The sequence below is a fragment of the Lepidochelys olivacea genome (genome assembly GCF_965140295.1).
Source record: "Lepidochelys olivacea isolate rLepOli2 genome assembly, chromosome: 4".
Classification (NCBI taxonomy): domain Eukaryota; kingdom Metazoa; phylum Chordata; order Testudines; family Cheloniidae; genus Lepidochelys; species Lepidochelys olivacea.
The window spans coordinates 95,455,832-95,477,954 of record NC_140414.1 but is presented as its reverse complement, the minus strand read 5'-3'; the positions used below and the strand labels follow the sequence as shown (position 1 = coordinate 95,477,954).

Below are 22,123 nucleotides of genomic sequence, written 5' to 3'. Positions count from 1 at the left end.
AAATTTGGTGTTGCCAGGAACCTTAAGCTGCTTCTTTGTCAAAATGTAGATCTTTTGCCCACATCCACTCTCCTGCTGAAGATTGGCCACTTATTCAGGTGGTGGTCAAAATTTGATCTCGTTGACACCTAGCTCAGGGCATTGGCTAGCCTTTTTCTCTGGGGAACTTTGTTGTGACTGCCCACCAGAACATGTTTGAACATGTCTTGATAATATTATACAATGGAGTCTCATATCTTTACATACAGTGTTGCCGCAAAAAGAAAAGGAGTACTTGTGGCACCTTAGAGATTAACCAATTTATTTGAGCATGAGCTTTCATGAGCTACAGCTCACTTCATCGGATGCATACCGTGGAAACTGCAGCAGACATTATATACACACAGAGATCATGAAACAATACCTCCTCCCACCCCACTGTCCTGCTGGTAATAGCTTATCTAAAGTGATCATCAAGTTGGGCCATTTCCAGCACAAATCCAGGTTTTCTCACCCTCCGCCCCCCCACAAACAACCTCACTCTCCTGCTGGTAATAGCCCATCCAAAGTGACCACTCTCTTCACAATGTGCATGATAATCAAGGTGGGCCATTTCCTGCACAAATTCAGGTTCTCTCACCCCCTCACCCCGCTCCAAAAACCACACACACAAACTCACTATCCTGCCGCACACATTTTACAAGGACAATACAGCAAATAATGAGTTTTCAAATGATACCTTACACAATATGCTTTGTACAAAATTTAACATGGTCTTGTAAAAGGGTGAACATAGGGTACAGACTGTCACAACACCCTAAATTAAAGAAACCACATGTTAGTCAAGCACTCAAAAGCAGAAATGCTGAGCACTCACAGCTGCAACTGAAACCAATAGGCGCTGTGCTTTGAACACAAAGTTCTATATAATACTAAATTCTCTGAAAAATCAGGTCCTAGTCATCTCAAATTGGGCACCCAAAATTACTGGACACTTTTGAACTTAATCTCTGTTATTCAGCTCCCCATCTGTAAAATGGATTATACCACCCCGTTATCTCACAGGTATGTTGTGAAAATAAATTAATTTTGCCAAGTATTTAGATACTCTAGTAATAAGTGCCATAGAAATGCCTGAGGAGAAATTAATAATCCTGTCTTCATAATAGTTTTCAAATAGTGCCTAATAAACAAGGCATGAGTGTATTGACCAATCTGGATAAAACAAAATGTTGAATAGCTGCTCACTAAGCACCATCCATTTTGTGGATTGAATGAGGCAGGTTTCCTATGGAGAAAAAAACTGTATGCGATTATATAGTCAGAGGCTGTTTTATGTCAAATGCATACACACAAGGCTGCTGAATAAGGTTGCACAGGCAACCTTAATTCTAGCATTTCCTGACTTTTGGATGTTGGACTTTGAAACCTTAAGAATATTTGTTAAAAGTAGGGATTTTTTATGTGAAATATATACTTGTACTGTGCCTACCACAAGGGGGCCTCAGTCCTGACTGGAACCTTTAGGCACTGTTGTAATACAAAATAGTAGTATCAAGAAAGTGTAATGGAAGAAGCTCCAAAGATGGAGCTCTATAGAACTTCCATCAAGAGAAGAGAAGAGTATTTGCTGAAAGAGATGCCAAAGGAATGATTAGAGAGGTAGGAGTGGAATCAGGAGAGAACAGAGTCATGAAAAGCAAGGGAGGATAAAATTTTAATAAGCAGGATGTGGTTGAAGTAGCTGAAAGGTCAAAGAAAAAATATGGATACAAACCCAGAGATGTAGCTAGGAAGAAGTTGTTAGAGACCTTGGTGATTGGAAAGAAATATGATCCTTTTTGATAGCACCCTTAGATGAAAAAAAAAAAAGAACAGAGTACTGAGAGAAGGATAAAGTAATCCAAATTTGAGTATTTATTGTAGTGACTGAAAACTTTAAAGCTAGAAGAGCTAATAAAATGAGCTAATAGGCCGGGCTGATGGTCTTTTAGGGATATCTTTGCCAGATACACTGCAGCTTTGGTAGAAATGATAATAGCAACATAGCTTTGATATTGAGAATGGCAAGAAATTCCTACCTTAAGAGGTAAAATATGAGGTAAAAAATACTGTTAATGTATTTTTGTGGTGTCCTTGACAGGTTTGTATCATCAAACAAGTGTCTATTCTGTTAATTGCTTAAAAATCCCACTTCTAATATAAACTGAGTTGGGCTGCTGTATCTGCGATACATTTGCTGCTTGGCACTTGCAAAAGGAATAAAGCTATGTACTCTGTCCAGGGAGAGAGAAAGATGAACGCCTACTGGGTTAGGGATATGGCGAAGGCCACTCCCTTCCTCTGAAGTAGTGTAACAGAAGCGACTTCCAGACACAAAGAATGTTAAATGACTGGAAGGTACAAGGCACTTGTTGTGGTGACACACAGTTTATTATAGAGTGATTAATTTTATTTCAACTAGGAACAAGAAAATCAAGATTTGTTAGAGAAGTTCCGAACACTCCACAGCCAAGCTGAGGACTGGGAAGTCAAGGCCCATCAAGCTGAGGGAGAAAGCAGCTCAATACGTCTTGAACTCCTCTCTGTAGATACCGATAGAAGACATCTTCGAGAGAGAGTGGAACTTTTAGAAAAAGAAATTCAAGAGGTAATAACCAATACTCCCCAATAAAATTGAATCCTATCAAGGAAAACAGTTTATACTTAATTGCTTTTTTTGTTTGTTTTTAAATAAAAGATAAGGAACATTTTCTATGCTTGCATGGAAATTAACTTCTATCCTTGAATGTTTTGAAGGCAGACACAGAATATTTGAAATGGTAACTGCAATTCTGGCTAGAGTAGTATCATTTTTCTTCTGCTTAACTCACTGCTGATGCCATAGCGATAGATTTTCAGTGGTTAGGGGGGAAAAAAGATTGTTTGCCTGTATGTAAGAGCCTTTTAGGTTACCTGTCCATAAAATAGGTGTGATATTTGCCTGCAGTATTTCACAAGGGCGTGATTAATTATTTGTTCACAGTGCATTGAGTTCCTTGACTGAAAGGCTCCATGTGATAATCATAGAGGCAGTAGTGGTGGTGGTGTTGATATCTTAGTAGTACCTAGTAGCCAAAGTCAAAGATCAATGCCCCCTTTGTGCAAGATGCTGCAGAGAAATGCAAACCAGTATTAGCACACTGTAATGCTATACTATTGTTACTTAAATCTCTGAACATACTCAATGGACCCTGTCTGAAATTACCATTTATTTTACATAAATCAGAGAAGTTGAAGAAGTTTTTGTGTTGTGGTTAGGGACTGGAGTTGATGTGGAATCTAGTGAATAGATTGAGGTTTTGAATGAGGCAATACCTTTGTCCTCTGAATCAGAGTTTGATTTTGTAGCTGAGCAGTTGTAAGGCAGCATGGACAACCACTATTTCATATGAAATAGAGCACTGAAGTATACTTGCATGTAAACAGCAACAGGATATGGCTGAATAGGAACAGCAATTTTGGAAGCAGAAAACATAGTTCTTTAGAAAACAAATGTACAAGATTATTCTATTAAATCTACAATACTAAGAACAGTAAGACTACAATGTGTATCTATTTTTTGAAGTATTTGAAAGATCCTTGATGGTTAATTGTGATTAGTTGATGGTGAAATGTCTGTAGCATTTTGTTTCCTCTGTTCTTTTTCTGAGGTTACTCACACCACTCACCCCACCTACCCAGTGTATATGGATGGGAAGGTTTGGGAATGGGTGAAACCTTGGCTCCAGTCACCTAATGTACCAGCCAGTGCAGCTGTGCTGGTATGCCTGAGGGCATTTGCTGCAACAGGTATAACTCTGGCCCAGGGTACATCTGCACCCCTCTGGAGTAGGAAAGGCAGACTGTGGCACTTAGTCACCACTGACAGTAACTCCTCACTTAAAGTCGTCCCAGTTAACGTTGTTCCGTTATTAGGTCGCTGACCTATTAGAGAACATACTCCTTTAAAGTCTTGCAACATTCCCTTATAATGTTGTTTGGCTCCCCCCCTCCGCCAGCCCAGTGCTCCGTGGCTGGAATGCCCAGCAGGCGGAGCAGGGGAAGCCCCCATGCCACAACCCCACTATGTCCCTGCCTCAACCAAGCTTCACAATCATCAGTATTCAATTGTTTAAAATTATTTAAAACTTATACTGTATATGTATATAATGTCTTTTGTCTGGCAGAAAAAAATTCCCTGGAACCTAACCCGCACTATTTACATTAATTCTTTTGGGGAAATTGGATTTGCTTAACATTGTTTCACTTAAAGTTGCGTTTTTCAAGAACATAACTAGGACGTTAAGTGAGGAGTTACTGTACTTACTGGTCTACTCCTTGGAAAGCACTACAGATTGCTGCACCTTACACAGAGCTTAGGGCCAGCCACAGCTAAGCCATAAAATACTTGTAGCTCTGGTGCCTGGACTTCTATAAATAGTTGAAAGGAAAAACAGTAAAGGAACTGCATAGCAATTTTTCCTTCAGCAAAAATTCTACCCTCAGTTATTCCCAGGAAACTCCATTGCGTTTTTGGAGTTCTATGGGTAACTGGTAGAACTCTGCCATTAATGTCTGCATGGCGTAGTGAAAAATCTTGCCCTTTGGAGTAACTGTTGTTAAGTAGAGCAGGTTTACATTCCTGTGGAGGAACTGTTTGGTAGAGCTTATATGAAGACTTCAAGATGGAGGAGCTAGATATTGCATGATCTCAGTAGATGTGAATAAATATTGCCACTATATCTTCCAATAATTCCATTTCACTACATGGGACAAAATGTTCTTGTGATATTTTTCAGAGTTAAGTATTAGTTCAAACATTTGATTCTTATAACAGCATATTAGGTTATTCCAGTTATATCAAATGAGGATTTCATATTTGAAGAAACAGTCTTTCTGAAGATCAAAAAGATTTTAACAGCCAAGCAGAGACAGGCCTCGTTTCTGTCTGACATTCTTAATTCATTGACAAGAGTGATAAGTTCAAGATTGGCAGTTGAGTAAAAGATGGAGTTCAGTCTTCAATTTTTAAGTTTTAATTTTCTTCTGAAACACCAATATAGTCTACTTCTGCATTTTGTTTAATATCTGTGTAGTCCTTCAGATGGTTGCAAAAGTTTCTGAGAAACCTGGTTTTTAGGGTTGTTGGTTTTTTTAAACCATGATTTAGAAGAAAAAAAAAAAGTAAGGTAGTCTAAAGTTCAGTTTAGAGCTCGGGGAAAAGATACTTAAATGTATGTAACTTTGTTATGCAACTTTTAACACTGGGGAAAAAAAATCATGACCTCTTAACTGTTGTCCGTTTTCATTTAGCATATCAGTGCACACCAAGCATATGAATCTCAGCTCTCTTCAATTACAAAAAATATGTCCAGATTGGAAGAGGATCTCAAATACGAACAAGAAGAAAAGTCTTCTGTATTAGCTGACCTGGCTTCTGTGAGGGAACTGTGCATGAAACTTGAGTCTAGCAAAGAACATTTTTCACGCCAGCTAACATCCAAAAACCTGGATTATGAAAGGGTAAGAAGCAACGACTAATATAGCTCTTGTTATAGCACAGATACACAATTTGATTTCCTTACTTGGGGGAGCTCTAATTCTTTTTTCCCGCCCCCTACTAGTAATCATTTCTGACATGCACATATGCTTCACTGGGGCTCCTTTAGAATAGGAAATAAGTGTGTGTGTGCGCACGCACGCATGCATATAACAAACAGATGCGTGTTAGTCCACTAATTCTTGATATATTGTACAATCTTTAAATTTTCTACTGAGTATTAACCTACTATACATTTTATTTAGATCATGATGGTTTGTTTTTATGTCTATTAAAGTGACTAATTTTAATAATTAATATAATGTATCTAATTCTGAAGTTACATGACAAATAAAAAACCCTCAGGTTAAAAATGGTGACACTAGCAGAGTTAAGATTAAGTTTAAAATAATCATGTGTTGAACATACCCTTATGGTTAAGGCATTTTAATGTTTGTGGGTCCAGATTTATTCCTTTTTGTATTGTCACTACAAGGCACAAGATTGTTTGGGTGCCTTAACTGAATGTTTCCATCTTAACCATTTAGATTTCTTATACATTTAATCTTAATTCTGAATTTCCTGGGTCCCTAAGGCTTATTGTAGGGATTATGAAAACATTCCTGTAATGTGTTTTTTCTAAACCCTTACATTAAAATTGATATGTATTTTTAATTTTAACTCCCATTTTAATATAATTTCTTGTCTGTTAAAAATTTTTTATAAACTGTAAATTAGTCTTTTTCAGAGAGAATATGAGAACTGTACACACACGTATCTATGTGTATCTGTTTTGTAAAATACTACATAAATAGTGAACATTAAATGTAAGGCTAGTAACAAATTTACTGTAGTAATTGTTTTATACCATAGGTTCTGGCTGAATTAGAAGATATAAAGTCTGAAGCAGAGCTTTTAAAAAAGCAATTGTCCAGCGAACGACTTACTATTCAGAATCTTGAAACGCTGCTGGCTACTAGCAGAGACAAAGAGTTTCAGAATCATTTAAAATCCCATGAGAAAGATTCAGAAATTCAATTACTTAAAGACAAACTAACACTTGCAGAGAGCAAACTGTAAGTTCTAAAACAGACAACTACATTTCTTCCAATATTTTTTCATTTTTTATTTTATTTGTATTTTGATTGTGAAAAATCTTTAAACTGTATAAAACAATTTATTTACATAATCAAACCCCCCACGCTTGGTCAAAAGATTGTTTCTGAGAGAATCATTGTTTGTGTGTTCAAATCTTCCATAAGAGCCCCATACTCTCAAGGACTCTTGACGTGGGCTTCCATCCTCTCAGTTACTATTATAAGAAGCATTTCAGCTACAGGAAAGAAACTTTCTCAGTCAGATTAGGTTTATCTTGATAACCTTGATAAACAATGGTGTGGATTGCACTCTCAGCAAATTTGCGGATGATACTAAACTGGGAGGAGTGGTAGATACGCTGGAGGGGAGGGATAGGATACAGAAGGACCTAGACAAATTGGAGGATTGGGCCAAAAGAAATCTGATGAGGTTCAATAAGGATAAGTGCAGGGTCCTGCACTTAGGACGGAAGAACCCAATGCACAGCTACAGATTAGGGACCGAATGGCTAGGCAGCAGTTCTGCGGAAAAGGACCTAGGGGTGACAGTGGACGAGAAGCTGGATATGAGTCAGCAGTGTGCCCTTGTTGCCAAGAAGGCCAATGGCATTTTGGGATGTATAAGTAGGGGCATAGCGAGCAGATCGAGGGACGTGATCGTTCCCCTCTATTCGACATTAGTGAGGCCTCATCTGGAGTACTGTGTCCAGTTTTGGGCCCCACACTTCAAGAAGGATGTGGATAAATTGGAGAGAGTCCAGCGAAGGGCAACAAAAATGATTAGGGGTCTGGAACACATGAGTTATGAGGAGAGGCTGAGGGAGCTGGGATTGTTTAGCCTGCAGAAGAGAAGAATGAGGGGGGATTTGATAGCTGCTTTCAACTACCTGAAAGGGGGTTCCAAAGAGGATGGCTCTAGACTGTTCTCAATGGTAGCAGATGACAGAACGAGGAGTAATGGTCTCAAGTTGCAGTGGGGGAGGTTTAGATTGGATATTAGGAAAAACTTTTTCACTAAGAGGGTGGTGAAACACTGGAATGCGTTACCTAGGGAGGTGGTAGAATCTCCTTCCTTAGAGGTTTTTAAGGTCAGGCTTGACAAAGCCCTGGCTGGGATGATTTAACTGGGAATTGGTCCTGCTTCGAGCAGGGGGTTGGACTAGATGACCTTCTGGGGTCCCTTCCAACCCTGATATTCTATGATTCTATGATCTGTTTCAAGAAATGAAGTTAGGGAAAAATACTAGGGCTATCGATTAATCGCAGTTAACTCATGCGATTAACTCAAAAAAATTAATCACGATTAATCGCAGTTTTAATTGCACTGTTAAATAATAGAATACCAATTGAAATTTTATTAAATATTTGGATGTTTTTCTACATTTTCATATATATTGTATTCTGTGTTATAAATGAAATCAAAGTGTATATTATTTTTGCTTACAAATATTTGCACTGTAAAAATCACAAACAAAAGAAATGGTATTTTTCAATTCACCTCATACAAATACTGTAGTGCAGTCTTTTTGTTGTGAAAGTGTAACTTACAAATATAGATTTTTGTTGTTGTTACATGACCGCACTCAAGAACAAAACAATGTAAAACTTTAGAGCCTACAAGTCCACTCAGTCCTACTTCTTGTTCAGCCAATCACTAACACAAACAAGTTTGTTTACATTTAAGGGAGATAATGCTGCCCTCTTCTTATTTACAGTGCAACCAGAAAGTGAGAAGAGGCATTTGCATGGCACTTTTGTAGCCGGCATTGCAAGGTATTTACATACCAGATATGCTAAACATTCGTATGCCCCTTCATGCTTCGGCCACCATTCCAGAGGACATGCTTTCATGCTGATAACGCTTGTTAAAAAATAAGCATTAATTAAATTTCTGACTGAACTCCTTGGGGCAGAATTGTATGTCCCCTGCTCTGTTTTACCCAAATTCTGCCATATATTTCCTTTTATAGCAGTCTCGGATGATGACCCAGCACTTGTCATTCATTTTAAGAACACTTTCACTACAGATTTGACAAAATGCAAAGAAGGTACCAATGTGAGATTTCTAAAGATAGCTATAGCACTCGACCCAAGGTTTAAAATCTGAAGTGCCTTCCAAAATCTGAGAGGGACGAGCTGTGGAGCTTGCTTTCAGAAGTCTTAAAAGAGCAATACTCTGATACGGAAACTACAGAACCTGAACCACCAAAAAAGAATATCAACCTGCTGGTGGCATCTGACTCAGATAATGAAAATGAACATGTGTTGGTCCGCACTACTTTGGATTGTTATTGAGCAGAATCTGTCATTAGCATGGATGCATGTCCCCTGGAATGGTGTTTGAAGCATGAAGGGACGTTTGAATCTTTAGCGCATCTGGCACGTAAATATTTTGCAACACCAGCTAAAACAGTGCCATGAGAACACCTGTTCTCACTTTTAGGTGATGTTGTAAACAAGAAGAGGGCATCATTATCTCCTGCAAATTGTAACCAACCTTATTTGTCTGAGCGATTGGCTGAACAAGAAGTAGGAGTGAGTGGACTTGCATGCTCTAAAATTTTACATTTTTATTTTTCAGTGCAGGTTTTTTTGTACATAATTCTACATTTGTAAGTTCAAATTTCATGATAAAGAGATGGCACTACAGTACTTGTATGAGGTGAATTAAAAAATACAATTCTTTTGTTTTTTACAGTGCAAATATTTGTAACAAAATAAATATAAAGTGAGCACTGTTCACTTTGTATTCTATGTTGCAATTTAAATTAATATATTTGAAAATGTAGAAAACATCAAAAAATATTTTTAAAAAATGGTATTCTATTGTTTAAAAAAATTAATCACAATTAATCATGTTGTTAATCACTTGACAGCCCTAACATAACTCCTAAAAAAAAAAAGGAAAGAAGCATTTTTCTTCTGCATAGTAAAGCTTCAAAGCTGTATTAAGTCAATGTTCAGTTGTAAACTTTTGAAAGAACAACTATAACATTATGTTCAGAGTTACAAACATTTCAAAGTTAGAAACCACCTCAGAGGCATTCGTAACTCTGAGGTTCTACTGTATTTTTTTATCTATAAAGGAATATGATGCACTGTAGTATGAATTTATTGAAGGACTTCCAAGTTCACACTTTTGTCTTTCCCAGGTTAGCTTCATCCAGTAAATTGTCATTGTATTTATTCAATTCTTCCCAACACTTCTGATTCTCACTCTGTTATTTTGAGCTATTTGAAGTAACAACTCCTCTTACTTCATTTTTTGGTTTGCCTTGTTCATTTCTGTTTTTCCTAATTCCTCTAAGATACCAGCTGAAAGCGTGCAACAATTTAAGAAAATTCTTTGTTACTTCTCATGATATTTTTAGAACCAGTCATAATAGAGAAGTTTCCATGCTTCGAAGTAAAGTTGCACAGCTGCAGACGGATTATGATGTTTTAAAAAGGCAACTGACAACTGAACGATTTGAACGGTAAGCACCTGTGTTGTTTTTGTTTCAGTGGGGTGATCCTCCTTTCCCATCATTAAGGTAGCTGCTAATGCAATACCGTGTGTTTTGAAAATAGCTTTCCTAATAATTTTGTCAAGGTTTACCATAACTCAGTTTTCACACAAGCATTCCCTTGTTAGTCCAAAGACCTCTTGGTGTTGATTACATTCAGAATACCAATACAAGAATATATACCCTCATATTTTATATCCTAGCAACAATATAGTTATAAAGCATTGGCCAAAATTCTTACAATTGGATCAAGCCCAGGAGACACCTTCCCATCATGTTTTGATTCCCGTGAAAACTCTGACAAAGAACCCCAAGAAAACCTTGCTTTTGTATGTACTGTAACAAACAAGTGATGTTATTGCTGGGTATCAGATCTTAGCTAAAGCCAAATGAAACAGCATAAGGCTGAGCCCTGTTGTCTGCCCCTGTCAAGACAAGAGTAATGGCTGGACCTCTTTTATCAAGCTTTTCTTACCTCATTTTGTCCCTAACTACTCACTAAGCATTTCTTTGTAATAAAGTAAACAAATCAACAGTTACCTGCATCTGGTATCCAATGAGCTCAGTGGTTCTCTTATTTGTGTCTGTAGTAGTTTACATGCCCCTCGCCCGCCTGCCACACAAGTGCATATGCTAATTTTTAAAAAAATCAACATGCAACTCTCACTAAATATTAAAAACAGCAAGGCATTGATTGAAACAGAGCCAACAATCCATTGTAATAACAGCAAAAGCAAAACTGCAATTGTGCTTGATGCTTACAATTAAATGTGCACACTTGCGTTGTAGCAAACGGATTAATGTACAGAGGGCAACAATTTTGTATACTGCCATGCAAGTTTAACAGAAATCCGTCAAAAGGCACAGTGCCATCCTGGGATCTGGTATGTCTGGAGGAATCAGCCGTGCTAGTTATTCATTGATCTGGGTAAAATGTGCACAGTAAGTTGTTTTTTTGTTTTTTTCCTAAAGCTTCTCACGCTCCCCCAGAATACATTCCGTGCCCTCCTCCCAAGGGAGCATGCCCCCCAGTTTGAAAACCTCTGAATTAGCTGTACTTTCTTTATTTCTGTTACCACAACCCAAACCTTAAATAAGATCATGCTAATATTTTAACAGTTGCTACAAGTTTAACACAATCCCTGTCTCATGATCTTATTCTTTTTGGTCACATGCTTTGGGCCTAACCCGTTCTAACACCAAAACTCAATTTAAAATCATAATACACCCAGGTCCAATGTAGGCCTATATTCCCACACCATGGTTGCTGCTTGGATATTGGCGCAAGTGATGTCATTTTCTGTCCTCTTCAGTGCCGTCTGAGGTCTAAAAGAACATTCTCAACTACAAAGTTGGGGGATGGGGTGTTTGGGTTTTTTTAATGTTACAAGTAGTTTCAGGTACCATACCTAGTTCTTACCTACACGCCTCCAGCTTCCATCCAGGAGACACTACACAATCCATTGTCTATAGCCAAGCTCTAAGATACAACCACATTTGCTCCAATCACTCAGACAGAGACAAACACCTACAAGATCTCTATCAAACATTCTTAAAACTACAGTATCCACCTGCTGAAGTGAAAAAACAGATTGACAGAGCCAGAAGAGTACCCAGAAGTCACCTACTACAGGACAGGCCCAACAAAGAAAGTAGCCGAACGCCACTAGCTGTCACCTTCAGCCCCCAACTAAAACCTCTCCAGCGCATCATCAAAGATTTACAACCTATCCTGAAAAATGATCCCTCACTCTCACAGATCTTGGGAGACAGACCAGTCCTCGCTTACAGACAGCCCCCCAACCTGAAGCAAATACTCTCCAGCAACCAAACACCACACAACAAAAACACTAACCCAGGAACCTATCCTTGCAACAAAGCCCGATGACAACTCTGTCCACATATTTATTCAAGTGACACCATCATAGGAACTAATCACATTAGCCACATCATCAGCAGCTCGTTCACCTGCATATCTACCAATGTGATATATGGCATCATGTGCCAGCAATGCCCCTCTGCCATGTACATTGGCCAAACTGGACAGTCTCTATGCAAAAGAATAAATGGAAACAAATCTGACATCAGGAATCATAACATTCAAACACTGGTAGGAGTACATTTCAACCTCTCTGGCAACTCAGTAACAGATTTAAAGGTGGCAATTTTGGAATAGAAAAGCTTCAAAAACAGACTCCAACGAGAAATTCCTCAGCTTGAATTAATATGCAAACTAGATACCATTAACTTGGGTTTGAAAGAGACTGGGAGTGGCTGGGTCATTACACATATTGAATCTATTTCCCCATGTTAAGTATCCTCATACCCTCTTGTCAACTGTCTAAATGGGCCATCTTGATTATCGCTACAAAATTTTTTTCTCCTGCTGACAATAGCTCATCTTAATTAATTAGCCTCTTACTCCACCTTTTCATGTTCTCTCTCTCTCTCTGTGTATATTTATCTTCTTACTATATGTTCCATTCTATGCATCCAATGAAGTGGCCTGTAGCCCACGAAAGCTTATGCTCAAATAAATGTGTTAGTCTCTAAGGTGCACCAAGTACTCCTGTTCTTTATACCTAGTTCTGAAACTCCTGGTAGATCCAGTGGATTTACAGTCGCATTTTAAAGTAATTTTTTCCTCACCTCTTGAGGTATGGGAGACCCATACAAAAAACAAATATACGGAGTTTACAGAAGAACAAGACTGACTACACGAAGTGTTGTCAAATTCACAAAGTAAACAAACTGAAAAAGTAGAGAATTTTTTTCTAACCTTTTATCATATCCTTAAGTGTTAAAAGTAACAATTAATTTTAAAAAGCGAACTGTGTCCCTTAAATATAATTGAGACATTTTTATTTAAAATGTGTATATGATATCCAATTAAATTATCACCTTTCATTTTCTTTTATCGTCTAATAATTTCTACAGAGAAATATTATGATGTGGTGGAATATGAATGCTAATAGTGGTAATAAAGATAAAAGTGCATACAAATTAGTGTTTAATAAAATTTTTGTCTACTTGGTAGAGAGCGCGCAATTCAGGAAATGCGTCGACATGGTCTGTCCACACCTTCTGTACATACCTCATCTCCACTTAGTTCAACAATGAGATCTCCTTCCCATTCTCCAGAGCATGCAATTGTAAGAACAACCGATCGAGCAGCAGCAGAAAAGTAAGTAATTTGTTGATTTTTGTCAAGATTAAGTGTTCACAGAAGAATTAAATACAGCTGTTTTTAGATTGAAACGGGGGGCAGGAAATCAGCATTTTATGTTTTGGTGCATATGAAATATTTAAACACTCAAATGATAGTTACACTCTTATAGTGTTTTAAACAAAATAAATAGTATTGACTGAAAACATGAAATGCTAGTTATTCTCCAAAAGCAAAGTATTACAATGGATTCCTGCTCCTGGAATTTTGCTTATAGAACAGGACTGCCATATACATCCATAGATTTAAAATTCTAAAACCATTAAACCTCTTCACCAGTAAGGGGGAGCTGGGGCATGTCTGTGCCGCTGAGCTGATACAGTAACTCCTCACTTAAAGTCTTCCCGGTTAACATTGTTTCGTTGTTACGTTGCTGATCAGTTAGGGAACATGCTCTTTTAAAGTTTTGCAATGCTCCCTTATAACATCATAGAATCATAGAATATCATGGTTGGAAGGGACCTCAGGAGATCATCTAGTCCAACCCCCTGCTCAAAGCAGGACCGATCCCCAATTAAATCATCCCAGCTAGGGTTTTGTCAAGCCTGACCTTAAAAACTTCTAAGGAAGGAGATTTCACCACCTCCCTAGGTACGCATTCCAGTGTTTCACCACCCTCCTAGTGAAAAAGTTTTTCCTAATATCCAACCTAAATCTCCCCCTTGTTCTGTCATCTGCTACCACTGAGAACAGTCTAGAGCCATCCTCTTTGGAACCCCCTTTCAGGTAGTTGAAAGTAGCTATCAAATCCCCCCTCGTTCTTCTCTTCCGCAGACTAAACATCCCCAGTTCCCTCAGCCTCTCCTCATAACTCATGTGTTCCAGTCCCCTAATCGTTTTTGTTGCCCTCTGCTGGACTCTTTCCAATTTTTCCACATCCTTCTTGTAGTGTGGGGCCCAAAACTGGACACACTACTCCAGATGAGGCCTCACCAGTGTCGAATAGAGGGGAACGATCACGTCCCTCTATCTGCTGGCAGTGCCCCTACTTATACATCCCAAAATACCATTGGCCTTCTTGGCAACAAGGGCACACTGTTGACTCATATCCAGCTTCTCGTCCACTGTAACCCCTAGGTCCTTTTCTGCAGAACTGCTGCCGAGCCATTCAGTCCCTAGTCTGTACCGGTGCATGGGATTCTTCCGTCCTAAGTGCAGGACTCTGCACTTGTCCTTGTTGAACCTCATCAGATTTCTTTTGGCCCAATCCTCCAATTTGTCTAGGTCCCTCTGTATCCTATCCCTACCCTCCAGCGTATCTACCTGTCCTCCCAGTTTAGTGTCATCTGCAAACTTGCTGAGGGTGCAATCCACACCATCCTCCAGATCATTTATGAAGATATTGAACAAAACCAGCCCCAGGACCGACCCTTGGGGCACTCCACTTGATACCGGCTGCCAACTAGACATGGAGCCATTGATCACCAGCCGTTGAGTCCGACAATCTAGCCAGCTTTCTATCCACCTTATAGTCCATTCATCCAGCCCATACTTCTTTAACTTGCTGGCAAGAATACTGTGGGAGACAGTGTCAAAAGCTTTGCTAAAGTCAAGGAACAACACGTCCACTGCTTTCCCTTCATCCACAGAACCAGTTATCTTGTCATAGAAGGCAATTAGATTAGTCAGGCATGACTTGCCTTTGGTGAATCCATGTTGACTGTTCCTGATCACTTTCCTCTCCTCTAAGTGCTTCAGAATTGATTCCTTGAGGACCTGCTCCATGATTTTTCCAGGGACTGAGGTGAGGCTGACTGGCCTGTAGTTCCCAGGATCCTCCTTTTTCCCTTTTTTAAAGATGGACACTACATCGTTTGGCAGCCTCCTGCTTTGTCCACTGCTTGCAGGAAGAGCAGCCCCTTGGAGCTAGCTGGTGGGGGCTTGGAACCAGGGTGGACCGGCAGCCACCCTATCAGCTCCCCGCTCCCCTAAGTTCCCTGTCCGGCAGCCGCCCAGCAAGCTATCAGTTGCTGGCAGTTCAGCTGTCCCTCCCCCCACTGCCATGTGCTGCTCCTGCCCTCTGACTTGGAGCTGCTCCCTGGAGCCTCCTGCTTGCTGTACGGAGGGCGGGAGAGAAGGGGGCTAATGTCAGGGTGTCCCCCTGCTCCCACACCCCGCTTACCCCATCTTCCATAGAGCAGGGGGGACACATGATAGGGCTCAAGACAGAGAGACCTTCCTGGCAGCAGCTGCCGTCTCAGCTTGATCTACTTAAAAAGGCAGTGTACTTAGAGTGGGGTCAGCATACATAAAGGAGCAATGTGCATCTCTCTCTCTCTCTCTCTGACACCGGTGTGTGTCTCTGTCTCTGTCTGCCATAGAATATCAAGGTTGGAAGGGACCTCAGGAGGTCATCTAGTCCAACCCCCTGCTCCATGCTGTCTCCCCTCCCTCCATTCGTGCTGCCTTGTAGAGTGTGAGGCTACATTAACAACAATGGGTTAACCCTTGAGGGCTCAGCTGATTGCTAGTTCATCATTTAGCAGTAAGGCATTCCCTGGGCAATATCCCACCCTCTGACTTCACCACCTCAACCAAGCTTCACAATCATCATCGTTATGTACCACTATTAAATTGTTTGTTTAAAACTCGTACTGTCTGTGTGTGTGAGTGTATGTATATATATATGTATAAAAAATATAGTCTTTTGTCTGGTGAAAAAAATTTCCCTGGAACCTAATCCCCTCGCCCCCTTTACATTAATTCTTATGGGGAAATTGGATTCATTTAACATTGTTTCGCTTAAAGTCGCGTTTTTCAGGAACAAGAAAAGGAGTACTTGTGGCACCTTAGAGACTAACAAATTTATTTGAGCATAAGCTTTCGTGAGCTACAGCTCACTTCATCGGATGCATAAAAGTGGAAAATGCAGTGAGGATATTTTTATACACACAGACCATGAAAAAATGGGTGTTTATCACTTCAAAAGGTTTTCTCTCCCCCCACCCCACTCTCCTGCTGGTAATAGCTTATCTAAAGTGATCACTCTCCTTACAATGTGTATGATAATCAAGGTGGGCCAATTCCAGCACAAATCCAGGTTTTCTCTCCCCACACCCCACTCTCCTGCTGGTAATAGCTTATCTAAAGTGATCACTCTCCTTACAATGTGTATGATAATCAAGGTGGGCCAATTCCAGCACAAATCCAGGTTTTCTTTCCCCACACCCCACTCTCCTGCTGATAATAGCTTATCTAAAGTGATCACTCTCCTTACAATGTGTATGATAATCAAGGTGGGCCATTTTCCAGCATAAATCCAGGGTTTAACAAGAACGTCTGAGGAATGGGACGTAACTACAGGAACATAACTACAACGTTAAGCGAGGAGTTACTGTATAGGGTATGTCTACACAGCTAAGAAAAGCCCATGGCTGGCCAGTGCCAGCTGACTCGGGGTCACAGGACTCAGGCTGCGGGGTTGTTTCATTGCTATGTCTACTTCCAGGCTCAGGCTGCAGCCTGAGCTCTGGTCCCCTGGAAGGTGAGAGAGGGTCCCAGAGCTCAGGATGCAGCCGAATACAGAAGTCTATGCAACAATGAAAGAGCCCTGTGAGCCCAAGTTGGCTGCCATGGGCCAGCCTCGGGTGTCTGGTTGCTATGTAAACATATCCACAGTGTCCTGTACTGGCCGGAGCTTGAGTATTTGTGCAGTCTAATCAATTTGTTTCCTTTCTTCAGCTTTGGTGACATATGCCCTGCATCTTGCCCAGTCAGCTGTAGATATTGTCCAAGCACAGAGGCTACTCTGAGAGTATAGTAAACCTCACTTAAACACTCTCTTCACCACACCTTCCTCTGATATTCTCAGCATTAATGGCCTCACAAAGACCAGGGTTGACAGCTGCTCCACATTTGATACACAGATCATCTCATCTAGTAACCTGAAACTACTACATGGAAAGTTGAGAATGATTTGTCAGGTTGATAACCTGAAAGCTGGAGGAATTTCTTATGTCACGACATTTGGGGTACTGAAGAAGACAGCCTTCAATCCTTCCTCTCTACCTCAGAGAAGCCACGCTCCTAATTTTTGTAGAGAGAGGCTAGGGTCATCCAACTCATGCAGAAAACCACTATGGGCTCCCAGCCAGAAATCATACCCATCCAATCCATCCATATACCACTCTAGCCATGTGTAAGGTGGCAAAATGCAAGCACACGCTGCTAAAGAGTGCCACTGACTACTTCTACCTTTTACATTAGCACTTGATGGTAACATTATTGATGGTCAAGGACAAGCCTAATAGTTCAGCACCTCTGAATCACGATTCTAACACTGGGATGTTCTAAGAATGAAGAGCAACAACCCATACTCGGAGCTACCTGTTAACAACACATACACTGTTATAGGAATCTTATACTAAGGTAGATAGCATAGATACATAGGTAAATACTAGTATGAGTTTTGGAAAAAGTCATACCAGTTTATCAGTTCTCTCCCCTTGCAAATTTGTACGGAATTCAGTCTATCAGGGATTGGAAATGGCCTAGCATCGAGTGTGGAAATCCTCCGATGCACTTGATACCCATAGATATCTGCCTGAGATTTTTGGCTTTCAGTAGGTAGTTTAGCCAATTGAAAGTTTGCTAAATGGGGATTTGGGCAGAGGACAATCTCATTAAGGCAAAAAGGAGTGTGGTCACATTCTGTTTCTTGAGATCCATTATCCAACCCTCTACCTTCCACAAGAGAGGTAAGGGACAGGCCAAGATGTTGTTCTTTATTTTAGGTTGGTTTGAAGGATACCTGGAAGGTGTTGGGCCTCTGTATTAGCAGAGGTCTCAGGAAGCCAAGGCCCAAGCTACTAAGCAGAAAAAACCTTGATTTTTTTGAAAGATTCAAGCACAAACTGCCAGCTTCCCAAGATGCATCTTGGGGACTCTTCCATTTCTGATTGCCAAGGTCTGAACGTTCAAGGTCATGATAAGGCACAGTCTATCATAGGTAGATCAGAATCTGTAGCTAGCCTGTCATCTTTTACTGTCCAGGAGATTTGCAGGACACTCATATATGTCTCTACATTTTTACAAAGCATTGTTGTTTTAGATATGACCTGTCAATGGTACAAACCTGGTTACAGGTTTGTGTGACCCACCTCTCCCGCCACTACATGTTGCATCTCAGTGAAAAGTCAAAATGAAAGGATTGTGAGTTGAGCTCTGTTTATTTTCAAAAAGTATTTAGTAACCAGGTATGCTACCACAGCTGACTTGTCTAATTAGATCAGAGAGGAACCAAGAATCCCGAAATTGCACAAAGTTAACAGAAGAGATACCATTTCATATTTGTACTTTTTCCATGGACTTTGCTTGAATCCAAATACTCTTGAAATTTCTGATTTCATACACAAATTTAAGATTTGTCCGATCGCAGCTCTGAGTCCAATGCATAATTGTTTCTTGGCAATCAGACCTGCCCATGAACTTTTCACTTTCTCTCTCTGATCACTTTTACTTCTTATTTATCCCTTCCTTGCAGCTTTTCACAGTGGAAGTATGTTTTGTCAATTGTGTTGTTTTATACTGTGCACTGGGAATTTTTCCCCTTTTTATAAGCCATTTAGTCTAACCTAATAACTTTCTACTTGTCCTTGGCTTACATTTTACTTTTGTCCAGTGCTTGTGCGAATGTGTCAAGAATAAAATATATATTAAAATAAATTCTGTGGGTGATATCATGGGCTGATTCTAGTAATTTAGGAATAAACTATGAAGCAGGTAATATTATTATATATTTTACCCTTGGTTGAATGGATAAAAATACTGTAAGCAGATGTTTATATTTTTAAATTTTCTTCTTCCTCCCCCAACCAGAAATGTGAGCTTCAAGGAATAACCATACCTGGGATAGTCTTAAAACTAAACCAGTAATAGAAGGATTAACTTGTTTCAAGGACTTTTGAAAATTATGAAGGTTGACATGAATTCTGCCTCTGACTTCGCTTCAGATCAGTGATAACTTGTGAATTTGTGTGTGTTCGTGTCATACAATCAGACTTGAAAATCCTATTCTCCCATTTATCTGGGGTTGACAAGGTGTTTTTTTTATGGGTGCTTTTCATTGCCAGTCGAGGCACAAAATTTATGCATTATAACAAAGTTGCATGGCAGTTTTGCAAAGCTAGTATAATAGCTATATAAATTTATGGTACAAAAGAAGGAAGCTGAGTAAGAATAACTGATTTAACAACTTCTGATTTCTCTGCTTATTTAAATTTGCTTAAATCAGATATGGCTTCAGAAATATGTACATACTACAGCATGAGCGAATATTGAACAAAACAGGTTTGGACTTTTTTAAAGATTTGTTGATGCACAGTATATTTGTTATGCTTCTGGTGGATTTCCATGTGTTTTTGGATTTTTTTACAAGTGTTTTCTGTTTACATGTCATTGCTTTTATACACCCCATGTCTTGCAGAATGTCAGTTTATTTTCAGAATGGATTATTATCCTCGCTGTAGAATTTTCTTCTTAACAAAGAGCAGTGTCAAATCAATAATTGTATTTTATAAATTTACTTTATATGTCATTTCTAATAAAAATAGTCTAGTCTTCTGGAATACCATTTATACTTTTAAAACTTATTTTGCCAATGTTAATGAAAAGTAATGGAAATAAGAGATTTTAAACTTGTACTGTATTATAATGTACTAAATATTACACAATAGTTCTATTTTACTTATTTCCAAACTAAATCTGGAGATATTTTTCAATTTTTTTTTAATTTTTTTTTTAAAAGATTAGAACAAAATCTGGAATCATTCATACAGTTGAGTTCAAGTTTTTAAAGAGATGTGACACAGGGCCTTATTAGGATACAGAGCTACTAGGTAAGTGTAGTGAGGATTAATCTCTTTAAGAAAACTCTGATAAATGTGACAGACAATTATTAAAAGTTTAGGTCAAAGTAGGTTATGTACTCTGCTATATTCATTTTTTAACACATATTAAAGCTGATCTATGTCAGATAACTGTATTTTTGGATTCATCTTGGTTGTCCTTCAAAATGTTTAATTTGAATAGTGCTTAATAGTATCTAGTAATTCAAAAGACAATGTGACAAGTATTTATTGGTGTTATGTATAGAATTAGAAAGGGGAAACCTATACTGTTATAATGCATCCCTGCTGACTGATTTACAGCATTCCATTCATATAACTTTGAAGAAAATCCTGTACTTCCCAGATTCCATTATGGACACCAATAAGGCATAAAGAACATATAAAATGACATGGAAGAATTAAACTTTGAACTTTGCTACACTTGGTCTCCCATCAACGGTATTTTGCAATAAGATTGTTAAGACTGTGACTTAATAAAAATATATTTTATCTGGAAATATGGTCTCAATAGAAACATTGTAATTAACTTAAATATATTGTTGCTTCCATATATAAGCTTTATTCTTGTATGAGGGTGGCATATTGTGTCAGTTTAGACAATCATATCTATGTAGAGACTAGATTGTAAGGACTGAAAGTGGCAACATAAAACACACAAATTCAGAATTACTTGTAAATATTTTAAATAGGATAGTTCCAACCTCTGGGGGCATGGAAGCGAATTGCTTATACAAGACGAGTACAATTCTATTTTTAACGGATTGTTGGTTTGTCCATTATGGGGTGAAGGGAATTGTTGGTTTGTCCATTATGGGGTGAAGGGAAATACTATAGGGATTGATACTATCCAAATGAAGTTAACGGCAAAGCTTTCATTGACATCAGTGGTGCATGATGAGGTTCACAGTACCTATATAAAGTACGTTCTTACATTATTCAATTTTTGTTTCTGCTTTGGATAGCCTCCACAGTAGCTTTTAAATCTTTTAATTTATATTCTTTTTACTGTCAAACTTTTTCAATAATAAAATACTAAGTGAAAAGAGCAAGGGTATGTTTACACTACAAAATTAAGTCAATCTAAGTTATGTCAGCTGCCACAGTAATTAGTGTGGAGGTACACAACCAACTTATGCTCCTTGTGTCAGTGTTATGCATTCTCACTACCAGTGCTTGCATCAATGCAGAGAACAGTGCACCATGAGTAGCTAGCCCACTGTGCAACTCATCGCCATCTAGCGCAGGGTGTTTTGGGTAGGCTTTGCAATGCTGCAAGGGGGAAAAACATTCACGCAGCTGTGACTGGGAAAATGGCATGAATGTCCCATGATACAGTTTTCTCCGTCATGTAATTGTAGACACTGCTTTAAGTCAATGTAACTTGCATCACTCATGGGGGATGGCTTTTTCACACCTCAGAGTGATGCAGGTTACATCGACTTAAGCAGTAGTGTACACAAGCTGTGTATATGAGCGTTGCGAACACAATGTGCCTGATCCTGCAGTATTTCTGGAGCTGCCGCACAGAATGTGACAATTCCTTTCAAGTAGCCTTGCTGGAAGCCGTGGAATAAAACAATTCCCAATTGCTGTTGGCAGTCACAGAGCAACTGAACATGACTGAGCCCTGGTCTGGTCTCGAGAAACAAGCACTGATGGGGGTTCGCATCATTATGCAGGTATGGGATGACAAGCAGTGGCTGCAGAACTTTTGGATGCACAAGGCCACTTCTTTCCTGGAACTGTGTGCGGAACTCGTCCCAGCCCTCCTGCACAGCAACACCCAAATGAGACCTGCCCTGACAGTGGAGAAGCAAGTTGTGATCACTGTGTGGAAGCTTTTAATGCCTGACTGCTACTAGTCAGTCAGGAAACAATTTGGAGTTGGGCAGTGTGCTGGAGATAGT

The 22,123-nt window shown here is 39.3% G+C and overlaps 1 protein-coding gene across 3 annotated transcripts in view; it reads left to right on the top strand.

Moving 5' to 3' along the window:
* CEP135 (centrosomal protein 135) overlaps window positions 1–20,713 on the top strand; it is a 103,068-nt gene extending 82,355 nt beyond the window's left edge. For 2 of the 3 annotated variants that reach the window (XM_084627093.1, XM_084627092.1), the window contains 6 exons: window positions 2,444–2,629; window positions 5,314–5,523; window positions 6,413–6,615; window positions 10,008–10,112; window positions 13,180–13,326; window positions 19,186–20,713. In XM_084627093.1, the coding sequence (XP_084483219.1) occupies window positions 2,444–2,629; window positions 5,314–5,523; window positions 6,413–6,615; window positions 10,008–10,112; window positions 13,180–13,326; window positions 19,186–19,207 (873 nt within the window). In that variant the 3' untranslated portion in view covers window positions 19,208–20,713. Of the gene's footprint in view, window positions 1–2,443; window positions 2,630–5,313; window positions 5,524–6,412; window positions 6,616–10,007; window positions 10,113–10,931; window positions 11,085–13,179; window positions 13,327–19,185 lie in introns of those variants that run through there. The other variant, XR_014711434.1, reaches the window with a different exon arrangement.
* Window positions 20,714–22,123: the final 1,410 nt, after the last annotated feature.